At 42.8% G+C, this 26,437-nt stretch overlaps 1 protein-coding gene across 1 annotated transcript in view; it reads right to left on the bottom strand.

The window, feature by feature from the left end:
- Positions 1 to 200: 200 nt before the first annotated feature.
- The window catches only part of LOC124712448 (mucin-1-like), a 106,843-nt gene continuing 80,606 nt past the window's right edge, over positions 201 to 26,437 (bottom strand). Inside the window, exons 7-8 of the mRNA XM_047242743.1 lie at positions 16,055 to 16,201; positions 201 to 687 (exon numbers count right to left, since the gene is read on the bottom strand). Coding sequence (XP_047098699.1) covers positions 201 to 687; positions 16,055 to 16,201 — 634 coding nt within the window. The remainder of the gene's footprint in view (positions 688 to 16,054; positions 16,202 to 26,437) is intronic.

Raw genomic sequence — 26,437 nt, 5'->3', positions numbered from 1 at the left:
CGACTGAAATTCCATAACATGGTTTGCCCTGTCAGGATTTGCTAAGCTGTAGTTCTCTAATAATGAGTCACATCTCACTATGTTAATGGAGTAGTTATACTGCATGGACATGGGCACACAGAATAAGCAGAATTAACTTTCTTGTATTCTTTACTATAAAAGCAATGAGAAGTCGTGTAGTGAAACACTTTTATATCACTCTAGCTCCATCTTAGCATGTCTATCAGCTGACGGTGGTTGTTCTGCCTGGCGGCGTCCAGCGGCGTCTCCCCGTCGCTGGTCCTGGCCCTTCTGTCGGCCCCTGCCTCCAGGAGTGCCGTCGCCGCCTCTACGTGGCCATTGAATGCCACCAAATGCAGCGGGGTCACCCCGTGATTGCTCTTGGCGTTCGGGTCAGCACAGGACGCCGCCAGCTGCCGCACCACAGGTGCGTGGTCGAAGAACGCTGCAAAGTGCAGAGGTGTGCCCTGCGTGTTGTTCCTGGCATCGACCTCTGCACCGGCCTGCAGCAGACACGCGACTGCCTCCTCGTATCCCCCGAGTGCTGCCCAGTGCAGGGCGGTCATCATGTCCCCATCCCTCGCCCCCACGTCCGCCCCGGCCGCCAGCAGTGAACGCAGCTGACTGGCTGCGCCCTCCTGAGCCGCCTGGATCAGCCTCTGGTTCTTCTCCTCTCCAGGGAGACTCCTGCGTGAAACAGAGAAATTCTCACAGCTTTCTCCATACGTACATTTCTGGCGAAAGATATATCATAGAAGCAGAACTATGCTGTATTCCAAAAACACATCTCTCCAGTAAAAAACGATAAACCTAGAGCATTCTTACTTCTCTGATACACAATAGAGCGAAAATCGCTGTATATTAAGGTACAGGTGCACAGCAGTATCGTACTCTGGAAGTCTTCATCCGCTTACCATCAAAATTTCCTACATTCCATTCCTCAAGAAATTCAGCTGTTAAATTTTGAAACATCGATGCCTGACAGTGAGTTCCTTTGACCTCACGATGCTACTGTGAAGCTGTGGTTGTCCTCCACTGAAAGAGATGCTTCATGTAGGTAGTACTGATCTTCTGTGTGAAGGAATCCCTTCTCACTCTTGCAAACATGGCACACAAAAATAATTACATCGCAATACATTTATTATGCCAGTAAAAAATTTCAGTTCGGTTATTTGCAAATTTCTTGACACAGCCTCGTCAACAGAGAAAGCTAGTACTTACTGGGAAGACATTTGGTTGTGATATTTGAGATATAGCAATGACAATAAGTCGACTCCATTACCCCCTACCCACAAAAACGCTTGTTCACCTATGCACATTTTTACTGCCAGTGTTTGGCCAGCAAGGGGAGGAGAGGTTGTGGTGTAAAGTTCCTGATTACCAGACTTTTCGCCAATGTCCTGGTTTAAATAGCAAACCACTCCACAGTACCTCATGAAGTGAGAGCATGTAACACTGTTGATCATGATCCATCTGTGAGAGAGGGCGTCAAGCTTGGCAGCCCCCTTGGTGCTTTTGGTGAGGTGTAAACCATGTACTGGCACAAGGTTTAACTACCTCCTTCCCTCATCATTATCACAATCATAATCGTCAAAATGCAGCACAAACATTACACTGCATTACACACACACACACACACACACACACACACACACACACACACACACACAAAGAAACATAGACTTTCACGTAAATTCTTGTGACTTTGATCTCTATGAAAGCAAAACTTAAAGCTTATGAGACTAAAACATTGTTTCATGCAGTTGTACAGATTACCATTCTAAATACTGAAACTTCCTGGCAGATTAAAACTGTGTGCCCGACCGAGAGTCGAACTCAGGACCTTTGCCTTTCGCGGGCAAGTGCTCTACCAACTGAGCTACCGAAGCACGACTCACGCCCGGTACTCACAGCTTTACTTCTGCCAGTATCTCGTCTCCTACTTTCCAAACTTTACAGCTCACCTGCGAACCTTGCAGAACTATGCACTATAATGAGTGTAATAGAAATTCTACACCTCTGCCATGTGAGATATTACAGCTAATAAATTCAATATTCAGTAATCAACCAAATACAAAACTATCTTTTCTACACATAATTTGCACAAAGATATGCAAATTTCAGTGTTGTTGTTGTTGTTGTTGTGGTCTTCAGTCCATAGGCTGGTTTGATGCAGCTCTCCATGCTACTCTATCCTGTGCAAGCTTCATCTCCCAGTACCTTCTGCAACTTACATCCTTCTGAATCCGCTTAGTGTACTCATCTCTTGGTCACCCTCTACGATTTTTACCCTCCAATACTAAATTGGTGATCCCTTGATGCCTCAGAACATGTTCTACCAGCCTATCAGAGCCATTTGAACCATTTTTTTGAAACCCTGCCTGTACCTCATGCTTATGTGAGCTGTTGATCTGACATAATTAAATTTTCCTCGAGACGTTTGAATCTCATCTTTTTCTATGATAATAAGTTGAAGAAATAAATTAAAATTTGTGTGATGGCCTGAGGTACAGGTGGGATTTCCCCATTACATCAGACATGGAGTGTTATTCCAGTACAAGATAGCCTCTCCAACAGTGATGACCTAATAAGGCGAAAATAAGCTGAAGATGAGATTTGAAGATTTTTATGGAAGGCATTGGACAAGTGTAGTCTGTGCAGCGGTGGTAACTACAATGCTGTGGTGGTGTAATGGCTTGCAGACCTATCTTGCAAGGAGACATAGTTTCAAGTGTTGGACATGGCTCAAATTTTAATTAATTTCTTTAGCTTCCATCACTATCGTAGATAAAGATGAGACTCGAATGTCCCTAGAAAAATTAATTTATATCAGATCTGCAGGAATACGTTTGAGGCGTATGCTGAAGACAGCCTCCTCCTCACACAATGAGCTGTCATAGGAGTGGCAGATTGGCGAGTTGCACTCCTGATTTTGAGGCCAGTTGATATGATCGCCAATTTGTGGACCTGAAGAATAATAATATGTATGAAAATGAAAACTGTCAGCTCAAAGGTATCTTGCGTTTACTCTGAAATTTACTTCAGATACCACTCATATAGATGGTCTTTATTAACAAGAATGTTTCAGTGTAAAATACTGCAGCATTACCAGTTATCTCATTCTATGCACTACTGGTAGCTCTTCGTTGAGGATGGGATGTGGGAAGGGGCGAGGAGTCCTAGGGGACAGACTGAAAAGTTATACTCAGCTCTCCGCAGTTATGTTTGTGGGGATAGGGGAAGCAGCAAATAGACATCTGTAGGGAGGGTGGTGCTGAGGGGGGGGGGGGGGCAGTTACAATGGTACTGGGCTCTGAGGTCATGTCATACTTTGGTCATTCCAGCGACTGGCAGAGAAGGTTGAGAAGTACAGTCTTGAGCATTGACTTTTGATGAAGTTCGCAATATGCAGCATTGTCCCCAGAACAGATGGTGGCCCTTCGGTTCTGAGTAGAGTGAAGGACTGAACCAGAGACTTCAAAAGTTCTGTGACAAGCTAGAATGTGACTTCCTGGACGTTCGCCATAGGGTTGAGAACTGTAGGGTTTTTCTAATTGAGTCAGGTATGCACTACACATCAAAAGATGCTACTCGTAGCTGGCTGTGTGCAGGGTGCAAGCAAGTTTTTTTTATTTATTTTAGATTAGGCTATTCTCCATCTGATCCAGATAACGACAGCTGCAGTGAACCCAGAAGTGTCAGCGTAAGATCGAAAGAAATGTCTGTGTAGGTGAGAGTAATGACATCCTAATGGTTAACTGCCGAAGCATTCACAACAAAGTGCGGGGTTTGAAGCGCTCCTGAAAAACACAGAAGCTCTTATAACACTAGGTACAGAAAGCTGATTAAAACTTGAAGTTGATACCAGTGAGATTTTTGAGGAAAATTTAATTGTATATCGAAAAGATAGGTTAATGGGAAATGGAGTATTTGCTGCAGTGGACAAAAAACGCAGATTCACCGAGATAGAAATTGAATGTGGATGTGAGATTCTTTGGGCAAGAGTAAGTACCAGGGGTGAGCGCTAAATGATAATTGGATCCTTCTATTGCGTACCAGATTCATCTGCTCATGAAACACAAAACCTTAGATAAAATCTCAGTTCACTTTGCTAATCATACTGTAATAAATGGTGGAGACTGAAATCATCCAACAATTAATTGGGGAAATTACAGTTTTGTTAGTAGCGGGCGTGATAAGACATCCCGTGAAATATTACCAAATGCCTTCTCTGAAAACCACGTAGAGCAGATAGTTGGGAACACCAGTCCTGATGCAAATATATTAGATCTAATGGCAACAAATAGGCCTTACTTCTTTGAGGATGTCCACATCGAGACTGATATCAGTGACCATGATGCAGTTGGGGCAACAATGATTATCATAGTACGAAGGATATCTAAAACAAACAGAAAAATATAAATGTTCAGTAAACTAGATAAAAAATGAGGAGTGCCATATCCCAGTGAGAAACTTTAAACTTTTATCACAGGGCAGGAGCATGTAGAAGAACTATAGCACAAGCTCAAGGTAATAGTTGGTCATGCACTGGACTGATACGTACTTAATAGAACAGTTCATAATGGGAGGGACCCGCCATTGTATACAATGACTGTAAAGAAATTTCTAAGGAAACAGAGTGTAATCTCCCCACGGAAAATTACCCTCTACCACGCAATAATTAATAATGGTCAACCAAATCATCCACATGTATTTACGTTTGAAAAGTACCTGATCAGATTTTCTAGTAATATATGCGCCGACAGCTCGTCGACGCCAAGGTATTTTTCTAGTACGTTTATTCTTTGGAACAACAGAGGTACAGAAATGTATGCTCCATGGTTATTATAGAGAGAGAGAGGAACAGCTTCGGAAGTATCGGTTGGAAGATTGTCGGATTGCTAAAGGAGATTTATTTACTCTTCTTCGGGCTAAAGCGAGCTAGGAAAGTTTGTGCCGCTAGCGTGATAGATAAAGAAAAAGAAAAACCTGTAAAAGAAAATTACATGAGACTTGGAACCAACAGAAAACGGAACATGTACGGAAATGGATTCAATATACAATTTTCCTCAGAAATAAGGTTTGTGACCATTTTATTCTAGAGTGAATGACGAATGAGCTCTCTGTCTGAACCATTGATGATTGTCTGGGCCCTGTAATTAATTGGGAAGTTTCAGCTGTGACGAAGAGAACCTGCAATCTCTGAGTTTTTCGAAATCGTCCAAAAAGGCTTCGTCCACATCTGAAATTTTAGATCTGTCGTAAACTGAACGAATTGTTCAAACGATCGATTTTCCCAACTGAATGCAGCGCTGAATAATAATAACAAATGTAAAGATCTTTTCTAGCAAGCCAGCCGCTGAATATTAAGACGAAGGGCTCCACCAGAGATTCTACTAGGCTGATTTCACGTAAGTAATATATTTAAACTGTACACAGGTAAAGGACAGAGAGGGAGAGAGTGAGTGAGAGAATCCTCCATTAGCATAATTGTTTCTCTGTCTTTTCACGGATCAGCCTAACTAGAAAACACGAAGCCCTGACTTTATTGTACCGATTTATGTGTGAGAGGGAAAGAGCGATAAAGGCGACAGATACACTTCTGTACAGACAAAACATTACACCAAGTTAGCGGCAAGCTGCATTCACATAGACTTTCATCATTTACAAAAGCAGAGTAGAAATCATTATAAGAGGTTACCGCATAATAGGTGTAAAACAAAGCGTAGGGCTTTAGACAGGAAGATGCTGAATGAAACACGTTTTTCTGTCAAGAAATCAATGTGTGATGCTTTCAATGACTACCATAGCAGCATATTGTCAAATGATATTTCATAAAACCCAAAGAAATTATGGTCGAATGTAAAGGTTGTTTGTGGCACCAAAGTTCGTGTCCAGTCCCTAGTGAATGAGACGAATACGAATAATCCGCAGAATTACAAACTCATGTCACTAACGTCGATTTGTAGTAGGATTTTAGAACATATACTGTGCTCCAACATTATGAATCGCCTCGAAGAAAATGATTTATTGACAAATAGCCAATACAGATTTAGAAAATATCGTCCTTTGATACACAACTAGCTCTTAATTCTCACGAAGTAATCAGTGCTATTGACACCGGACGTCAAGTTGATCCCATACTTTTAGATTTCCAGAACGCTTTTGACACCGTTTCTCACAAGCGGCTTCTAATTAAATTGTGTGCCTTTGGAGTATCGTTCAGTTGTGTGACTGGATTCGTGACTTTCGGTCAGGTAGATCACAGTTCGTAATACTCGTCGGAAAGTCATCGAGTAAAACAATTATAACATATAGCGTTCCCCGAGGAGGTGTTATAAAGGGCCTCTGTTGTTCCTGATCTACGTGAAGTATTTAGGAGACAATCTGAGTAGCCCTCTTAAACTGTTAGCAGATGATGCAGCCATTTACCGTCATGTAAAGTCATCAGATGGTCGAGATGACTTGCAAAATGATTTAGACAAGATATCTGTATGGGGCGGAAAAATATAAATTGACTCTAACTCATGAAAAGTGTGAAGTGATCCACATGAGAATTAAAAGGATCCGCTAAATTTCAGTTACACGATAAATAAGTTTAATGCACAAAAGAAGAAGTTCGCTTATCTCACGGTGCATTACAGACTGTCGTAACTGTTTGGTTTTCACCGACCAGTCCTTCTTGTAAGAAAATTATACAGGTCACTCGGAAAGTAACGGCTTACTTTTTTTCTACAACAGTTACTTATTCCACTCAATGAAAATTACGCATGTGAAAGAGTTACGTTTTATGTACACACCACGTAAGATCCTTCCATTTTATGACGTTCCTCCATCGAGGCATAAGAGCGTGTATGCTTCGCTGGCAGCCGTTCTTGCTCTGGTCACAAGCACAGTCCTTCACAGCGCGAAAAACAAGTTTTCGTACTTTTTTTTTTTTTTGGTCATCAGTCTACTGACTGGTTTGATGCGGCCCGCCACGAATTCCTTTCCTGTGCCAACCTCTTCATCTCAGAGTAGCACTTGCAACCTACGTCCTCAATTATTTGCTTGACGTATTCCAATCTCTGTCTTCCTCTACAGTTTTTGCCCTCTAATGCTCCCTCTAGTACCATGGAAGCCATTCCCTCATGTGTTAGCAGATGTCCTATCATCCTGTCCCTTCTCCTTATCAGTGTTTTCCACATATTCCTTTCCTCTCCGATTCTGCGTAGAACCTCCTCATTCCTTACCTTATCAGTCCACCTAATTTTCAACATTCGTCTATAGCACCACACCTCAAATGCTTCGATTCTCTTCTGTTCCGGTTTTCCCACTGTCCATGTTTCACTACCATACAATGCTGTACTCCAGACGTACATCCGCAGAAATTTCTTCCTCAAATTAATGCCGGTATTTGATATTAGTAGACTTCTCTTGGCCAGAAATGCCTTTTTTGCCATAGCGAGTCTGCTTTTGATGTCCTCCTTGCTCCGTCTGTCATTGGTTATTTTACTGCCTAGGTAGCAGAATTCCTTAACTTCATTGACTTCGTGACCATCAATCCTGATGTTAAGTTTCTCGCTGTTCTCATTTCTACTACTTCTCATTACCTTCGTCTTTCTCTGATTTACTCTCAAACCATACTGTGTACTCATTAGACTGTTCATTCCGTTCAGCAGATCATTTAATTCTTCTTCACTTTCACTCAGGATAGCAATGTCATCAGCGAATCGTATCATTGATATCCTTTCACCTTGTATTTTAATCCCACTCCTGAACCTTTCTTTTATTTTCATCATTGCTTCCTCGATGTACAGATTGAAGAGTAGGGGCGAAAGGCTACAGCCTTGTCTTACACCCTTTTTAATACGAGCACTTCGTTCTTGATCGTCCACTCTTATTATTCCCTCTTGATTGTTGTACATATTGTATATGACCCGTCTCTCCCTATAGCTTACCCCTACTTTTTTCAGAATCTCGAACAGCTTGCACCATTTTATATTGTCGAACGCTTTTTCCAGGTCGACAAATCCTATGAAAGTGTCTTGATTTTTCTTTAGCCTTGCTTCCATTATTAGCCGTAACGTCAGAACTGCCTCTCTCGTCCCTTTACTTTTCCTAAAGGCAAACTGATCGTCACCTAGCGCATTCTCAATTTTCTTTTCCATTCTTCTGTATATTATTCTTGTAAGCAGCTTCGATGCATGAGCTGTTAAGCTGATTGTGCGATAATTCTCGCACTTGTCGGCTCTTGCCGTCTTCGGAATTGTGTGGATGATGCTTTTCCGAAAGTCAGATGGTATATCGCCAGACTCATATATTCTACACACCAACGTGAATAGTCGTTTTGTTGCCACTTCCCCCAATGATTTTAGAAATTCTGATGGAATGTTATCTATCCCTTCTGCCTTATTTGACCGTAAGTTCTTCAAAGCTCTTTTAAATTCCGATTCTAATACTGGATCCCCTATCTCTTCTAAATCGACTCCTGTTTCTTCTTCCATCACATCAGACAAATCTTCACCCTCATAGAGGCTTTCAATGTATTCTTTCCACCTATCTGCTCTCTCCTCTGCATTTAACAGTGGAATTCCCGTTGCACTCTTAATGTTACCACCGTTGCTTTTAATGTCACCAAAGGTTGTGTTGACTTTCCTGTATGCTGAGTCTGTCCTTCCGACAATCATATCTTTTTCGATGTCTTCACATTATTACTGCAGCCATTTCGTCTTAGCTTCCCTGCACTTCCTATTTATTTCATTCCTCAGCGACTTGTATTTCTGTATTCCTGATTTTCCCGGAACATGTTTGTACTTCCTCCTTTCATCAATCAACTGAAGTATTTCTTCTGTTACCCATGGTTTCTTCGCAGCTACCTTCTTTGTACCTATGTTTTCCTTCCCAACTTCTGTGATGGCCCTTTTTAGAGATGTCCATTCCTCTTCAACTGTACTACTTGCGACGTCGGCATGTATACCTGAACTATCGTTGTCGCTGTTGGTCTGCTGTCAATTCTGATTAGAACAACCCAGTCACTGAACTGTTCACAGTAACACGCCCTCTGCCCTACCTTCCTATTCATAACGAATCCTACACCTGTTATACCATTTTCTGCTGCTGTTGATATTACCCGATACTCATCTGACCAGAAATCCTTGTCTTCCTTCCACTTGACTTCACTGAGCCCTACTATATCTAGATTGAGCCTTTGCATTTCCCTTTTCAGATTTTCTAGTTTCCCTACCACGTTCAAGCTTCTGACATTCCACGCCCCGACTCGTAGAACGTTATCCTTTCGTAGATTATTCAATCTTTTTCTCATGGTAACCTCCCCCTTGGTAGTCCCCTACCGGAGATCCGAATGGGGGACTATTCCGGAATCTTTTGCCAATAGAGAGATCATCATGACACTTCTTCAATTACAGGCCACATGTCCTGTGGATACACGTTACGTGTCTTTAATGCAGTGGTTTCCATTGCCTTCTGCATCCTCATGTCGTTGATCATTGCTGATTCTTCCGCCTTTAGGGGCAATTTCCCCGCCCTCTTTGACAAGGCCGTTGGCAGAATGAGGCTGACTTCTTATGCCGGAAGTCTTCGGCCGCCAATGCCAATTATTTATGAAAATTTAGGTAGTGGCGGGGATCGAACCCGGGACGGAAGACGTTTAGATTATGAATCAAAGACGCTACCCCTATACCACGGGTACCCCCTTCATGGTATCCTTTAAAAGCCGGAACATGTGGTATTCCGAGAAAGCTTAATCAAGGCTAGGGTGGATAGGGTGACACTGTTCAACCCTGTTCAGTGATGTGTTCAGATGTTTTCAAACTTGTGTGAGGCCGTGCGTTGTCATGTTGAATCGAAACTTCCCCTGGGCAGTTGACGGCAGCAGTGCCAACTGCCGAATCGTAATTGCGTCAATCCTCGCGATGATATCTGCACTGTGTAACATTCACGCGGGACGGCCAAGGATGGCCTCCCTGCTCGTTGCAAATAATCAAATCATGAATCTCCGTCCAACTGCCTTCTGATGCGTCACTTTCTGTGCCCAGAGACCAATTGTAGTCCTGTCTATTCTAGATGCTCCACAGACTTCACGTAAACACTTGCAAATAAACCCCACAGCGCTTTTCTCCGCGGTAAGAAAATTAATAACGGAACGCTTCTTGTAACGTAGACCACTTACAGACGTCATTTTGAAACGTTGCTGCAGTTGAGCTATCTCTTGGAGGAAACGCGCTCACTTGGAAAAAGTAGAGTGGATTCACACCTAACATGGTTTTCGGTTCAGGAAAAAATGTGGCTTGTTTACGTGCGAACCTTGTACATCTAGATCTGCAGTGTAGCTATCTGTTTAAAATAATTCTTTGTGATGTTGCATGTCCTGTGGTTTTTTTATGTAGGGTGTTTCATTCAACCCCACCAAAGTCTACTACCGTTCAAAGAGGGAAATATTCACTTTGTTCGCCTGCACAATTCCTATTAATACCGTGCCTACATGCTCTTTCTCAATACGCATTCTGCTCTCCAGCCAGATTTTCTTTTTGTCTTTGCCAATACATTTTCACTTGATTTTGCAAGCTCTGTCCTAGATAATTTTATTCTCTTCTCTAACACTTCTACTTCCTCCTCTGATTGTTCCCTTATAGTTTTTTTCGTTTTTTGATTACATGTTGTGCTTCCTTCCCGCGAATTTGTTCATAGTGGTGTTTTCTGTGCTGTATGGTTTTTCCGTTCCCATGTCTTGTTTCTGATAACAGTCCTCCAATTTGTTTTCTAATTTTTTTTCTGTCCCATTATCTAGTGACAATTTACTAACTTCGATTTACTTGGGCTACATTATGAATGATATTGATAACTACGTGACGTTAAACCCAATGTGCTACATAATTTAAAACTTTTTTCTGGGCACCGTGTGTATTCTGTTTAACATTACTGATCGTGTCTGGGGTATGCATTTTACTGTGTCATCTTACATTGAGAGGTTTCTGGTTTTTCTACATAGTAATCCACATTGTCTTCTGTCTCTTTAATGCTTTTCCCGTAACTTTCTTCCAATTGGTTTTTAGTATGCACCTCTTCTTGTGTTTATTGACCTACGTTATTTGTATGTCCGAAATATGGCAAATCTGTGTCAGGGGCCTGTTCCTTATATAACCTGTCTCTTACTCCTAAACAGTTATATATCAGTCACAGTGAGTGAACCTGTGTTGTCTACTTATGCTGCATGAGGCACTTACAGGCAAATAGGATTCGCAGGTCATGCACGTACATGGGTGAACATCCAATGTTAATCAATTCTAGAAATACTTGAGTCACTTTTCAACGGGGGATAAGTTTTCTTTAGTCCCCTGAAACCTTTCTTACACAACTATCAACGTTAAAGTATTTGTTTTGCCGCGCAGGATTAGCCGAACGGTCTAAGGCGCTGCAGTCATGTACTGTGCGGCTGGTTCCGGTGGAGGTTCGAGTCCTCCCTCGGACATGGGCGTGTGTGTTTGTCCGTAGGATAATTTAGGTTAAGTAGTGTTTAAGCTTAGGGACTGATGACCTTAACAGTTAAGTCCCATAAGATTTCACACACAAAGTACTTGTTTTACTTCCATGTATTCCCCTGAATAGTTAGAGAGGTTTCAGCATTATGGAGTAATACCTTACTGTATTCTGCTGAGATCTTAACGTGAGCCACATTGGCAAACAACATATTCCATTGCAGTTTACGGCCTCGTATTGCTCCCCTAGTCGGCAGCCAGGCCAGCGGCAGTGCTACACGCGGCCTGGGAACGTGCTGGCTACTGACACAGCCCTAGAACTCTCGATGCGGCGTCCGGCTCACGTGATCTCTGTGAGAAGTCTCCAGCTAGTCTCTTCAGTGGTCGCGAGTACAGCAGGCCAGACAGCTACCAGTCTGGAAGCCGTTAGTTATCTTGGCAAAGCGTAGCATTGCGTCACAGGCTTGGCCACGTAGCTGATGTAGTGCAGCCATGACTTGGAGGCCTGAATATTTATTACTACTTGTCTGAGGCAATGACGTGACGCCTGGCCAGCGATGACCGAATGTGGCTTACTTTTCTGGACTCACCAGCGGTCTTCACCACTCCTCTATCTCGCAAGGATGGCTTCAGGCGTCGAGCTTGTTGCCTGTCCGCTATATCAGTTGCCTGTCCGCTATATCAGCAAGCTGACAGGAGTTCTAGTGAAACTTTTACTCCCTCTTGCGCAATCGAGCTGTGCTGTCAGTATGAAATGACGTCTCCTCCTCGCTGGAGTCATGTTGCTATGTTACGATTCCGGCCACACACTTGCACGAGGTGAGCCAATACCTTTCGGACTTGTTCTGCTTTCCACAATGTCGCCTTTCTGCCTGTTTGTCATTTAGATGGTGACATGGGGCGTTGGCCTGGCTTGCTTGGCTTTGGAGTTTGAGAAAATTTTACATTTGTCCCTAACACATTTCTGGTGTGTGTGAACCTACGGGGTTTACAGTGAGACAGCAAAATTTTTTCATGAAGCCAGCTATGGTCGTCAGCTACCAGCGGTCACTGATTTTCAAAAGTAAAAGTGAATTTTGGGACGGATTTTCGCAGAAATTGTACTCAGGATACTTGCAAAACTCTCTCAGCTGCAGACTGTTTACAACATGAGATTTGTGCATTAGTGTTGGTGTCTCCACTCAACCACACCTGCAACACGACTGATCAGACTTCCTGATTATCACGAGCTGCCGCCTTAACCGTTACGCCAGATGAACACGCCGACAGATCTGACTTGTACTGAGGCCGATGTTTCCACGAATAATTTACAACACTAACATCAGAGGTTCCCTCAATGACTCTGATCCCCTGTTCTCGTACACCCTATAGGAAAACTCCTCATTTTAGTGCTTGGAAAACCAAGGTGTAAATGTAAATCACAGTGGAAGTTTGATCTAAGCCTGGACGTTTGGTGAGGTAAACTGACGCTGAAGTAAACGTCTTGTGACGTTTGTTGTTGTGGGTTTCAGTCTGAAAACTGGTTTGATGCAGATCTCCCTGCGAGCAGGTCCTCTGCTAGGCCTTTATCTCTGCCTATCTGCCATAACTGCTGCAAACTACACCCATTTCAATCTGTCTACTGCATTTAGGTCCCCAGCTGCAATTTTTACACCCACATTTCCTTCAATGGGGAACTGACAATTCCTGGCTGCGTCAGGATGTGCCTTGTCAGTCGCTCGCTTGTTTTAGTCAAGTTGTTTCTTTTTTCCCTATTTTGATTCGACGCCTCCTTATTAGTCACTCATCTAACCATCAGCCTTCTACTGTAGCACAACATTTGAGAAGCGTCTATTCTGTCCAATAAATGCATTGAAAAAAACTATCATAACACTTAAATTTATATTCCTCCTTGTGATAAACGTTTTTCATGTTACTAACATTCTCCATTCAATAGTCTCCATACCTAGGCCGTCATCATTTATTTTGCCGCCCAAATTGCAAAACTCGTTTACTACTTTTGGAGTCACATTTCTTAAGCTAAGTCCCTCAACATTGCCTAATTAAATTCAGCTATATTCCATTAAACTTCTTTTACTTTCGTTAATGTTCATCTTATAACATCTTTTGAAGATATCGTCAATTCCATCCAACAGTTTACCCAAGTTCTTTGCCGTCACTAACAGAATTACAAAATTGGCATACCAAAAAATTTTTATTTCATCTCGCTGAACTTTGTTTCCCTTTCCATATTTGTTTTATTTCCTTGGCAGCTTGCTCAGTGTACAGATTCAATAACATTCTCGACTAACGCTTACATTTCATGGTCTTTGACTTTAAACCTGGTTTCGAAACTGTCTTATAGTTATAATGTGAGCTGTAAAAAAAGTACTGGCAACATAGTACACTCGCAGCAGATCGGACATGTTCAAATACACTGATGTACAAAATTAAAGCAACAAACCACCATTCCCCGTGTTGTTTCTAATTCACGGTATAATCAAACAAAATATCAGCAGATGTCCGTACAATCGTGTTCTTCACGAAAGATGGCTTTCCGATCAATAGACAACCTCCACAACGATGACGTCACAACACCAGTCAAATGGGGCAGTGTTTGCCGTGTAGTCCCACACCCACACTCGCTGTGTACACAGTCACAGAAAAGACGCCTGGCACAGAGAAGACGCCTACCAGACTCTCTGCGATGAAGGCCACAAGAAGAATCGAAGAAGGAGAGTCGCAAAATGATGTGGCCTAAAGACTTAATGCGAATCGTTCTGTTATTTCTCGCATCTGGTGGCAATTTATACAGACCGAAACAATATCAAGAAGATCAGGGCATGGCCGATAAGTGTGACATCAAAAAGAGAAGACCTCTATTTGGCCGTAACGGAATGACAGTACCGCTTTAGTACTGCGCGGCAACTGGCATCTCGCCTCGCAGCATCCACTGGACATGCTGTATCGAGACAAACTGTGTACAGAAGGCTTCGCCAGAGTAGCCTTTACTGTCGAAGACTTTCTGTACCTGTACTTCTGATGCTTCTCCACAGAAGGGAAGGTCTAGAGTGGAACAGTGGACCAATGTTCTTTTCGTAGATGGGTCCCAATTTCATCTAGAGAGTGATTCTCATCAAATTTACATCTGGAGGGAACGTGAACACAATTTCTCTACACAAACATTATGGAAAGAAACTGATATCGAGGAGGACCCATAAGGTGGATAAGGATTTTTTGATCACTCAAAAACCTCTTCATGAAATTGTGCAGATGAATCAGCAAGGTTTAATTGCTGTTAGGTACCGTGACGAGATCTTGGAACCTCCGCGTGGATGTTGAAGGTCGTGCGGTCCAAGACTTCGTATTGATCGACGATCATGCTCGACCTCATAGAGCACAAGTGGTTGATGTTTTCTAGGAAAGTGGCCTGCTCGCTCTCCCAATTTCGCTTGCTGTGTCTCAGGGACAAACCGATTTTTGATTCCACATTTTCGTTTGCCATGCGGCACAATAGTCAACGTGGCCTATGGAATACAAGTTTTGTTGCTCTTGATGATGACATCCTCCTGAGTCGTTTCCGTATGGAGACGTTAATGGGAGTTGATTATCTCCAAAATATTTTATCCATAAGTATGCCATCTTCGTATAACCATACAGCAGATCTGCATGTTGTCGGGAAAAATTACACGTGCAGTTTCCCCTTGCTTTCAGCCTATTGCAATACGAGCTCACAGACGCTCTGTTGACAAATATTACAGGGCCAGTTCAGTCAGTAATACAGACTGTTGCCGCTGCAACGGCTGAAATAGCTGCCTGCCCTTTGAGGAACTACAGGTTAGTCTTCGTTGTGCCTGCTTGTAGGTTACCGCCGGCGTTGCAAAGTCAATTTTTCTTGAGGAGGGTCACTGCTTGTGGTGAGCGAGAGATATGCATTCGATCACAGTATGGGGAAAATTTTTGACTGTCACTACATACGAAAGTGTCCGCAAAAATCGTTTAAATAAAAATATACAAATTCTCGTATTTAAACATACAGATCACAACTTTCCATATCGTCAGTTGGAGGAAGCACATTATTTTGTATCTCTTTTGCTGGTAACTATTCCTCTGTCATTACATTTTGAGCGCAGCCACAGACTTACATTAGCAGTTATTTATTGACATGAAGGCAATATTATTGGCGTTGCAATGCACTGATATCCTCTTTTACACAAATTCCTACCTGGATTAATTTAGGAAGATAGAAATCCATCATTCAATCCAGAAACTGCATCCAGCAAAACCAATCCATTCACTATCTTTTGAAAAGAATTTTGTTTCGCGAACTTTTATCTCATATAAGTGCCTCGAGTGAATCATTTGTTTCTTCAGTTGAATATCTCCTGTGAAACCAGAGAAGGAGGTACAAACTCATCTTGATCCATGCCAACCGGAAGGTCCAAATTTATCAGAGGTGTAACTTTTCCTGGCATATAAACCATAACCTCTGATTTACAATAAAGCAGAAATCAATTTTTGACCTAAACTCTGATTTAATAAATCCACAAGTTGTACAATGTGTTTGCAATATGTGCAAGGGTAGTTACAGAACTCACCGCATGGGGGAGACTGCTGCATCATCAGGCGGGGGAGTGCTGTCGGCGGCCACGTCCAGTGCAGCTGTAGTGGGAGTCCGGCTGTGGTCGCTGAGTGGCTGTGAGAGAGGGCTGGGTGTGCGACTGCTGCCTGCTGCGGCTGCCACACTGCACAGACAGACAGACAGCGTGTAGGAGGGGCCAGAGGCCAGCTGCTGCTGACAGACTGTCCACACACAGGCAACAGGTCACACAGCTGGATGACTTAAAAGTGAGGCTAACACTCAGCTTCTTCTGAGTTGTCCACAGAAGCAGATTAGCATTCAAAACAACAGAATGTACAAGACATAGCGGAGATGAAAGATACCGTGGGCCAACAGTTAGGCTGGCGTCATAAGAAACCTATTGAATAGGACTATGTAAATACATAACAACCATTTTCACACAGAAATTAGAAGTCAATAATCTTTAAATGTACTTACTGTAATACTATGACATTTGTGGATACTTCTAGAATGTACTCGAACCAAACACAGAAATCAAAATCGTACAGTCCAGGCGAGTTTTGAACTCATGACCCACCATGCAATAGTCTAGAATCATAACCACTACACCACAGCTTCTTCTGCAACATTGCTCCCTCCTTAAAAGAACAGCGTCACGGTGTTACGTCCTCCTAGTCCGGGAACGAGTCATCGGTCCTCCATACTCCGACTCCCGATGACTGATGTTCGCCCTGGTGGCGATCTTCTTAGAACTTCCTTTGCCACTACGCTCTTCGTCACCTTCCGCTTGTTGCCTGTCGCTGGAGCTTCGAATTTACCCTGGTTTGCAGGATACTTTTACGGCTTCATTGGAAGGACAGGGACCGTATCTCTGATCTCTCGTCGTCTTGTGTCGGGGTCGAAATCTTCAACTTCATCAGTAACATCCAAAGTAGCGCCTGAGGAGCTTCTCAGAGAAACAAATCTTCCGAATAGGAGTGAAGATCCAGACGAGGTCACCAGGCTGGTAAAGAACAGGGCGGTGGCCCGCGTCATATCTACATCTACATCCACACTCCGAAAGTCACCTGACGATGTGTGGCGGAGGGTACCTTGAGTACCTCTATCGGTTCTCCCTTCTATTCCAGACTCGTTAGTGGAAAGAAAGATTGTCGGTATGCCTCTTCGTGGACTCTAATCTCTCTGATTTTCTCCTCGTGGTCTCTTCGCGAGATATACGTAAGAGAGAGAGCAATATACTGCTTGACTCCTGGGTGAGGGTATATTCTCGAAACTTCAACAAAAGCCCGACCCGAGCTACTGAGCGTCTCTCTTAAAGAGTCTTCCACTGAAGTTTATCTGTAACCCTTTCACGATTAGTAAATGATCCTGTAACGAAGCGCGCTGCTCTCCGTTGGATCTTCTCTATCTCTTCTATCGTCCCTATCTGGTATGGATCCCACACCAGTGAGCAGTACTCAAGCAGTGGGCGAAAAAATGTACTGTAACCAACTTCCTTTGTTTTCGGACTGCATTTCCTTAGGATTCTTCCAATTAATCTCAGTCTGGCATCTGCTTTACCGACGATTAAATTTATATGGTCATTCCATTTTAAATCACTCCTAATGCCAACTCCCAGATAATTCATGGAATTAACTGCTTCCAGTTGCTGACCTGCTATATTGTAGCTAAATGATAAAGGATCTTTCTTTCTATGTATTCGCAGCACATTACATTTGTTTACATTGAGATTCAATTGCCATTCCCTGCACCATCCGTCAATTCGTTGCGGAACCTCCTACATTTCAGTACAGTTTTCCATTGTTACAACCTCTCGATATACTACAGCACCATCCGCAAAAAGCCTCAGTGAACTTCCGATGTTATCCACAAGGCCATTTATCTATATTGTGAATAGCAACGGCCCTTCGACACTCCCCTGCGGCACACCAGTAAGCCCCTTAGTTTGCGGATGATAGGCAATAGTCTTGTGATGAGTAATGTTGCACTGACGGTTTATCTCTGTCACAAGATTCGGTTGAAAAACGTTCCCTCAATCCGTAATTAACGCTCTTGTGGCACCGTGTTTTAATACAATGTCCACAATGAATTTGGCTTCCTCGAATGCTTCGGCTGTTTTCACCGCTTTTTTAATGGCATAGCGTGTCAGATAATCAGTACAAACAACAATGCATTTATTGCCACTAGCAGACGTTGGACAGACGTTGGAAATTGTCCGAGGAGGTCTATCCCAACACGGCGGAAAGGCGTTTCGGTTGGTGGAATTGGTATGAGTCGGCCAGGTGGTTTTTCCTCTGGCACTATCGACAGTGCGACACATAGTGACGAACACTCCTAAATAAACCTCTTGCGGATTCTATCGTATGTCTTAATAAATCCTAAATGTCCGGCCTCAGGTGTCTCATGGAATTTCTGTAGAACAATTAAGCGCATGTGTTGAGGAATCACTGGTAGCCACCTCTTTCCAAACGGATCGAAGTTTTTCTTGCAAAGTAATCCATTAACTACCTTAATTGTCCTTTCACATCCTCTGACCGATTTAAGGCAAGCATAATTTGAGATATCTTTGCGTCCTTCTTCTGCTCAGCAGAGAGATCGTGGAGTGCAGAGAGACAGTCACTATCTTCATCAAAGTCTTAATGGTCTTGCACAGGGTTTCTTGAGAGATAGTCGGCATCTTGGTGTTTTCTTCCACTTTTGTACACTATGGTAATTCCATACTCTTGAAGACGTAGTGCCCACCTGGCGAGTCGTCCTGTTGGATCCTTAAGACCTGTCAGCCAACAAAGTGAATGATGGTCTGTAACAACTGTGAATGGCTTTCCATAGAGATACTGTTGAAATTTGCACATGGCCCAAATCACAGCAAGACATTCTGTTTCTGTAGTTGAGTAGTTTCTCTCGGATTTTGTAAGTGTCCTAGAAGTATAGGCTATAACCTTCTCTTTTCCATCCGAAATTTGCACCAGAACAGCACCGATCCCATATCCACTGACATCTGTGTATAGTTCTGTAGGTGCTCTCCCATCATACAGACCAAGTACAGGGTCAGTCATCAGAGCTTTTCGCAGCACATCGAAAGAATCTTGTTGAGCACCACCCCAGATAAATTTGGCATCAGCATTTAACAACTCTTGGAGTGGCCTGGATTTGATACAAAAGTCTTTGATAAAACGATGGTAATAAGAACATAAGCCGAGGAAGCTTCTCACATCTAATACTTTTAGGAATAGGAAATTGCGTTGTAGACCTCATCTTTTCTGGGTCTGGCCGCACACCTTCGTTTGACACAAGGTGTCCAAGTATTTTGATTTCGTTTTCTTCGAAGAGACATTCTTGGATTAAGTTTCAGTCCGGCCTGTTGGAGACACTTAAGAAAAGGCCCTCAATCTTTTTATATGTTCATCAAAAGTCTCTGAGAACACTATAATGTCATCTAAATAACTAAGACACATCATCCACTTCAGGTGACGTAGAAGATTAACCATCATCCGTTCAAAAGTTGTTGGTGTATTACACAAACCAAACGGCATTACCTTAAACTCATATAAACCCTCAGGGGTGATGAATGCAGTTTTCTCACGATCAGCCTCATCTACTTCGATTTGCCGGTATCCCGAGCGCATGTCCATGGTTGAGAAAAACTTAGCCCCCTTCAGACAATCTAGTGTATCGTGAATTCATGGAAGAGGGTAAACGTCCTTTTCAGTTATCTTTTTAAGCTTCCTGTAATCAACACAAAAGCGCCAACTGCCATCCTTCTTCCTGACGAGGACCACTGGTGACGACCATGGGCTCTGCGAAGATGATCAAAATTACTTGCAAAATTATTTAGATAAGATATCTGTATGGTGCGAAAAGTGGCAATTGACCCGGAATAAAGAAAAGTGCGAAGTTATTCACATGAGTACTAAAAGAAATCAGCTAAATTTCGATTACGCGATAAGTCACACAAATTTGAGGGCTGTAAATTCAACTAAATACTTAGGGATTACAATTACAAATAACCTAAATTGGAACGATGACATAGATAATATTGTGGGTAGAGCAAACCAAAGACTGCGATTCATTGGCAGAACACTTAGAAGGTGCAACAGGTCTACCGAAGAGACTGCTTACACTACACTTGTCCGCCCTATTCTGGAGTACTGCTGTGCGGTGTGGGATCCGCATCAGGTGGGACTGACGGATGACATGGAAAAAGTACAAAGAAGAGCAGCTCGTTTTGTATTATCGCGAAATAGGGGAGATAGTGTCACAGACATGATACGTGGAGTGGCAATCATTAAAACAAAGGCGTTTTTCGTTGCGATGCGACCTTCTCATGAACTTTTAATCAGCAGTTTTCTCCACCGATTGCGAAAACATTCTGTTGGCACCCAACTACATAGGGAGAAATGATCATCACGATAAAATAAGAGAAATCAGGGTTCGCACGGAAAAATTTAAGTGCTAGTTTTTTCCGTGTGCCGTTCGAGAGTGGAACGGTAGAGAGACAGCATGAAGGTGGTTCATTGAACCCTCTGCCAGGCACTTTATTGTGAATAGCAGAGTAATCGCGTAGATGTAGATGAATGATGTCATTCTTCAATATTTTCTCTACCTCGACGCGAATTATTCGACGTTCCGTTGCTGATACATAGTATGCTCTCTGGCTTATCGGTTGATGGTCTCCAGTGCTAATCCGGTGCTTCACCGTCGATTTGTCTAATTTGCTCTTCGCTTGTGAATTGAAGTATTCAGAGAACTCTTGAAAAATGGCGAGTAGCTTCTTCTGTTGTTCGTTAGTGAGATCTGGTGTCAGTCGAGCTAGACGATCTTGTAGTGGTAGCACTAATTTCGCCCACAGACTCGGCATGGGAGGTTTCTATGACGCTCAGCTGTTCTTCAATTAAGGGCTGAGCGTTTGCTACGCACATGCGTCTTGGGAGGATCTGCGGTTCTCAGTGACAGTTAACTATCCACAATTCACCCAATCAAAAAAAAAAAAGTTCAAATGGCTCTGAGCACTATGGGACTTAACATCTATGGTCATCAGTCCCCTAGAACTTAGAACTACTTAAACCTAACTAACCTGCGGACATCACACAACACCCAGCCACCGAATCCGTTGTTAAACGAGACAACAGAGGCTGGGATGACCAAGTTATTCTTCAGTGGTATGCTTCTCTTACGTTCCACTACAAGATCCATGGGTTGACGCATGGCATGACACGTGGCAGTTACCTTTCTAGCGCTGACTGCAGGAATGATCACTTCATCCAGCACACATGTCTCCACACACTCGGATGCGCATCTTCCTGTACACAGCACCTCACATCTCGTCTAAATCTATAATTGCCTGAGAAGCTTTCAAAAAGTCCCATACGAGAATGACGTCATGACTACACTCTTGTAAGACGATGAATTCTAAGGGCTGTGTATGACCACTTATATTCACACGGATAGTACATCGTCCTGTAGGCTTTACATATTTCCCATTAGCTGTCTTCAGCAGAGATGTTTATCTGTCGACGAATACGGTTTTCTCCAACTGGCGATGGTACTTCTCCGACATGATTGGATATGATGCTCCAGAGTCCACAAGAGCTGGGGCTGGTCGGCCATCCATGAGGATATCGACGTAGTTTTCTATCATTTATGTAGTAATCGACGGCGGAGGATTTTTCTCTTCGGCGGCCTCACCTCAAATGAAGGTCGAACCCTTTAATTTTCCAGGTTGTGGCGGGTAGGTCATCGGATGGAGCTACTAAACGCCGATGGAGACCTTGATCGGCGTGTTGGGGAGCGTCATCTGCAACAACTAGCTTGCGCCGATGGTGACATTACGTCGTCATGCACCCACATCTTGTTCATCTTCGTCGTCCCGGAGTTGTCGTCGGCTGAGATCGGTCTGCTGTCTTCTGGCGAGGGCGTCATCAAATATCCACCGCCTTTCTCGACAGTAGCACATCACATGTCTAGTACACCACATGTCCTGGTCGTCCGCAGTGGAACGTAACTTCGCCTGGGAACGACTTTTTCACCGTTTTAAAGGGAAATGATGGACGAGAGATTGGGTTCAATGTCTGTTCCACTTCCTTCCTTATGACCTCTTGAAGCGTCTCGGTTTTTTGCTCGCCGTGCAGTCCAAGTGCCTTCCGAACTTCCTCTCTGGCTATCTGAGGAAGAACACTTGTGAAATCATTTGTTTCCTCCATCGCAGACATCGATACGACGTTTGTAAATCGTTCAAACTTGAAGTCGTCTGCTGTCGAAACTTCATTCAGGAGCATTGATACATGTCCTCAGCAACACCCTTCATGAGGTGTGCAACCTTATCTTTCTCCTTCATTCTAGGGTCCACTACTTTACACAGCTCCAAGGCGTCTTGAATGTAGGATGCTGTAGTTTCTCGTGGATGCTGTGCCCTGCACTTTAATTTACCTTCAGCCTTGCACTTCTGTCGTTGTGTGTCGCCGAAATACTTGCGCAGTTCCGCCTGGAATACTTCCCAGCTTGTGAACTTCTCCTCGTTGTTCTCATACCATTGTGTGGCAGTGTCCTCCAAGCAGAAAAATACGTTAGCCAAACACACGGTGACATCCCATTTGTTAAATTTGGCTATACGCTCATATACCTTCAGCCACTTCTTTGGATCTTGGCCATCGTCACCAGAGAAACCGGAAGGATGTCTCATGTGGTCGCACACCGTTGGTGTCATCGTAACGTCCTCTTCTTCTTCTGTCACCGGTAGACTGCCATCTGTTGAATATGGCTCGAAATCGGGTTTCTCGCCACGTAAACGGCGGCTCTGTCATGGCCTGGTGGGAGCCACTGTGTCGTCGATAATGGGGGCTACCACAATTTCCAGTACCCAGCGTCTCCACCAGAATAATGTCACGTAGAAGATGGTGTAATTGGATGAATGACGAACACTAACTTCACTCAGCGAAAGTTTATTCAGCACTTGCACGTACAAGAGCGCGGAGCGAACTGCCTTCGGCCAGAACACATACAATATATATACAGCTACTGAACATTCCAGTACAGTGGTGCTTGACATTTGTGGATACTTCTAGAATGTACTCGAACCAAACATAGCAATCAAAATTGTACAGTCCAGATGAATTTTGAACCCATAACCCATGACAGTTAGAATCATAACCACTACACCACAGCTTCTTCTGCGAGAATGTGTTAGACACTGGGCTGTTAGAGGCACAGATGGTAAATTGGGGGGGGGGGGGGCGACAGAAGGATCTGACCTGAGAGGAAGAAATTCCATATGTGGAAGGAGCACAGAATTTGTGATACAAGGAAACAGTTTCAATGAAAAATTTAATTTCCATAAAAATATGACACAGACTGAAACATTGTCCCAATAAATAGATTTAATTCACTTTCGCCAACAAAGCACTTCTCTGAATATTAAGCATCATCTGACTTTGAAGTTGAATGAGTGTGTGAGGAACATCAGAAAAGCAGACAGAGACAATGTACAATCTACATTTCGCACAGATACAGAATCTGGGCCATACCACTGAGTATTCATCCACCCCCACAATGCATATGAATGTTCATGATATTTGATTTTTCATGGAGATAAAAAAAGGGAGCTGCTGCTGTAGACTTACACTGCACATTGTTTTGAAGCCGGTGGGGGTGGGGTTTGCCGCCATCTTGAATAGCCCAAAACATAAACAGACTATAGTTTACGATTGCTTCTTGTTCTTTATTTCTGTCGTGTTCCGCAACAGCTGTCCTAAATATTAAAAGTTAAGTATTTACATCAATAAAACAGTATCACGAAGGCAATTTCGATCGCTTTTCTGTTCAGGAAAAAAGCAACGCAAGCTATCGTATCTTGTATACCTCCATGTCGAATAGACTTCTTGTTTTTTTTTAATTGTCAGTGCATTAGTCTCACTGTAGTTTACACATCGCCTCTCTTTAAAATCGTACGTATGATGCTTCATTCACTATGTGGTGAATCACAGCATTTTACAGAGTAAAAAAGATATAATTTTTTAAACGTGTTCCAGCTTTGTGCAATGCTATTAATGTGATTGAGGAAATGGTCTCAAACGCTTAGACCCTGTAAAATTGATATTTTACATTAACATGTATCTAAATCATATAATTTAGTATTGAAAGCCTAACATCTTTGAATGTAAGTGTACTTTGATCATATGCTTCATCTTACTTTTGAATTTAATTCGAAATTTTCAAAATATATAGGGTGAGTCACCAACGATTGCCACCTAGAATAACTCCGAAAGGATGATACTAGCTGAAAAGTTTGTGGGACTAATGTTGCATGGGACAACGAGGGCCATAATATGACTTTGGTTATTTTTTGCTAGGTGGGGTTGCGTCAGAGATATGAAGGTCAACTTCAAGTTTGTAAATGGGATGTTGTAGTTTGGTACTTATTTTCTGATAGCAGCTATCAAGAAGAATCCAATGATGTGTAACAGTAAGGTTTTTGAAGGTCAACGAAGATCACAAAGGTGGCATGAACGTCCATTTAAAGGTGTTCGATGTGATGACCATTGGTATCAATGCAGTGCTGTAATCTTATCATGGTTTGAGTGGTATTCCTTATCAGCTAAGCACTTATCGAAGCACATGCTCTGACAATCCTCTCTCATATATCGTGCAAATAGTAAATATTCGCCGAATATAGCAACTCCATCTAATGTGCCATTGACATGTAAACAGCTTTCGACGGTTCCGAAATACAACACCAAAAAAGAACGGTAAGACTAGTATCGTCGAATCAACAGAATGTGAATGATGTATTCCTTCGAAGAACAAGTCGATATGCTTCACATTTACGAAGAATGGCAACGATATTCAGTGAGATCTAGAGATTTATAGACTGAAAGATATCCTCAACGTACTCACTCTACAAGTCGTACATTTAAATATGTGTATGATAAATTGAGAACAATTACATCTGTAACGCATTGGAAACATATCCCGCAAAGGAAAGTTACTAACAAGGAAATCGAAATGGTACCCTTGCCACTGTGGTTCGAGATCCTTGTGTTAGTTAGTTCACGTCAAACTGCAAGGGAATCTGGCATGAGCCATAGTAGTATTGTTCGTGTTCTGCATCGGCATAAATATCATTCTTACCATATCAGTCTCCACCAAGAATTAAGTGGTACGAATTGTATGCGGCACATTGAATTCTGCCGATGGGCTCAACTTCAGATTCAGAGGGATGACACATCTATTAATTTGATTTTATTTACTCGCGAGGCTATATTCATGAACCATGCAAATGTTAATTTGCATAACATGCATTATTGAGCAACAGCAAAAGAGTTTCGACTGTGGGAAGTTGCACACCAAAAACCGTGGTCAGTGAATGTATGTTGTGGGATTCTGGAAAACAGTACAATAGGCCCCCTATTTCATCGAAGGAAGTCTTAAAGGTAGGAAGTACACCACGTTCCTGCTAGACACATTGGGTCTGTTATTGGAAGAAATACCTTTAGGAACAAGGAACAGAATGTGGTATCAACACGATGGATGTCTTGCACATTTTTTGCTGATGGCTAGAAATGAGTTGCGAGACAATTCCCAAATCGCTGAGTTGGACGCGGAGGAGATTTGTCGTGGCCGGCTCGTTCGCCAGACTTGACGCCTCTGGATTTTTTCTTGTGGGGATTCGTAAAAGACATTGTTTATGAAGACGTTCCAACCACACCCGAAGATATACGAAAGAGAATTGTCAGATCATGTGCTTCGATAAGAGCCGAAGTGATAAGCAATACCACTCAATCCATGATAAGAAGATTGCAGCACTGCATTGATACCAATGGTTATCACTTCGAACACCTTCTGTAAATCGACCTTCAAAGACCATACTGTTACATATGATTGGATTCGTCTAGATAGCTGCTATCAGAAGACAAGTACCAAACTATAGCATCCCATTTAAAAAAGAAAGTTGACCTTCATATCTCTGAAGCGACCCCACCTGGCAGCAAAAAACCAACGTCATATTATGGCCCCCGTTGTCCCATGCAACTTTAGTCCCACAATCTTTTTAGCTCCTGTCACATTTTCCGAGTTATTCCGGGTGGCAATACTTAGAGACTCACCCTGTATAAAACTTGAAACTATTCACTACACTTTTCAGATTCTCTCACCTCCCTTTCACATTAAAGGATCCACATTCCAATCGCTGGCCCATAGAATACCACTTTTGTCGCTCCCGATGATAGCATACTCCTGAGTAGTTTGCGCCTGGAAACGTCAATAGGAGACTGTTAGCTCCGGAATATTTCAGCCAAAACTGTTCCATTATCGAATAACCATACAGCAGATCTGCATGCTGTTGAGAAAGATTACGGGGTCAGCTCCGTCAGTCATACACACTGTTGCCGCTGCAACTGCTCAAGTG

The sequence above is a fragment of the Schistocerca piceifrons genome, chromosome 8, assembly GCF_021461385.2.
Source record: "Schistocerca piceifrons isolate TAMUIC-IGC-003096 chromosome 8, iqSchPice1.1, whole genome shotgun sequence".
Taxonomy (NCBI): Eukaryota; Metazoa; Arthropoda; class Insecta; order Orthoptera; family Acrididae; genus Schistocerca; species Schistocerca piceifrons.
Note: the sequence above shows the minus strand (reverse complement) of the source record. Positions and strands in the feature narration are given on the sequence as shown.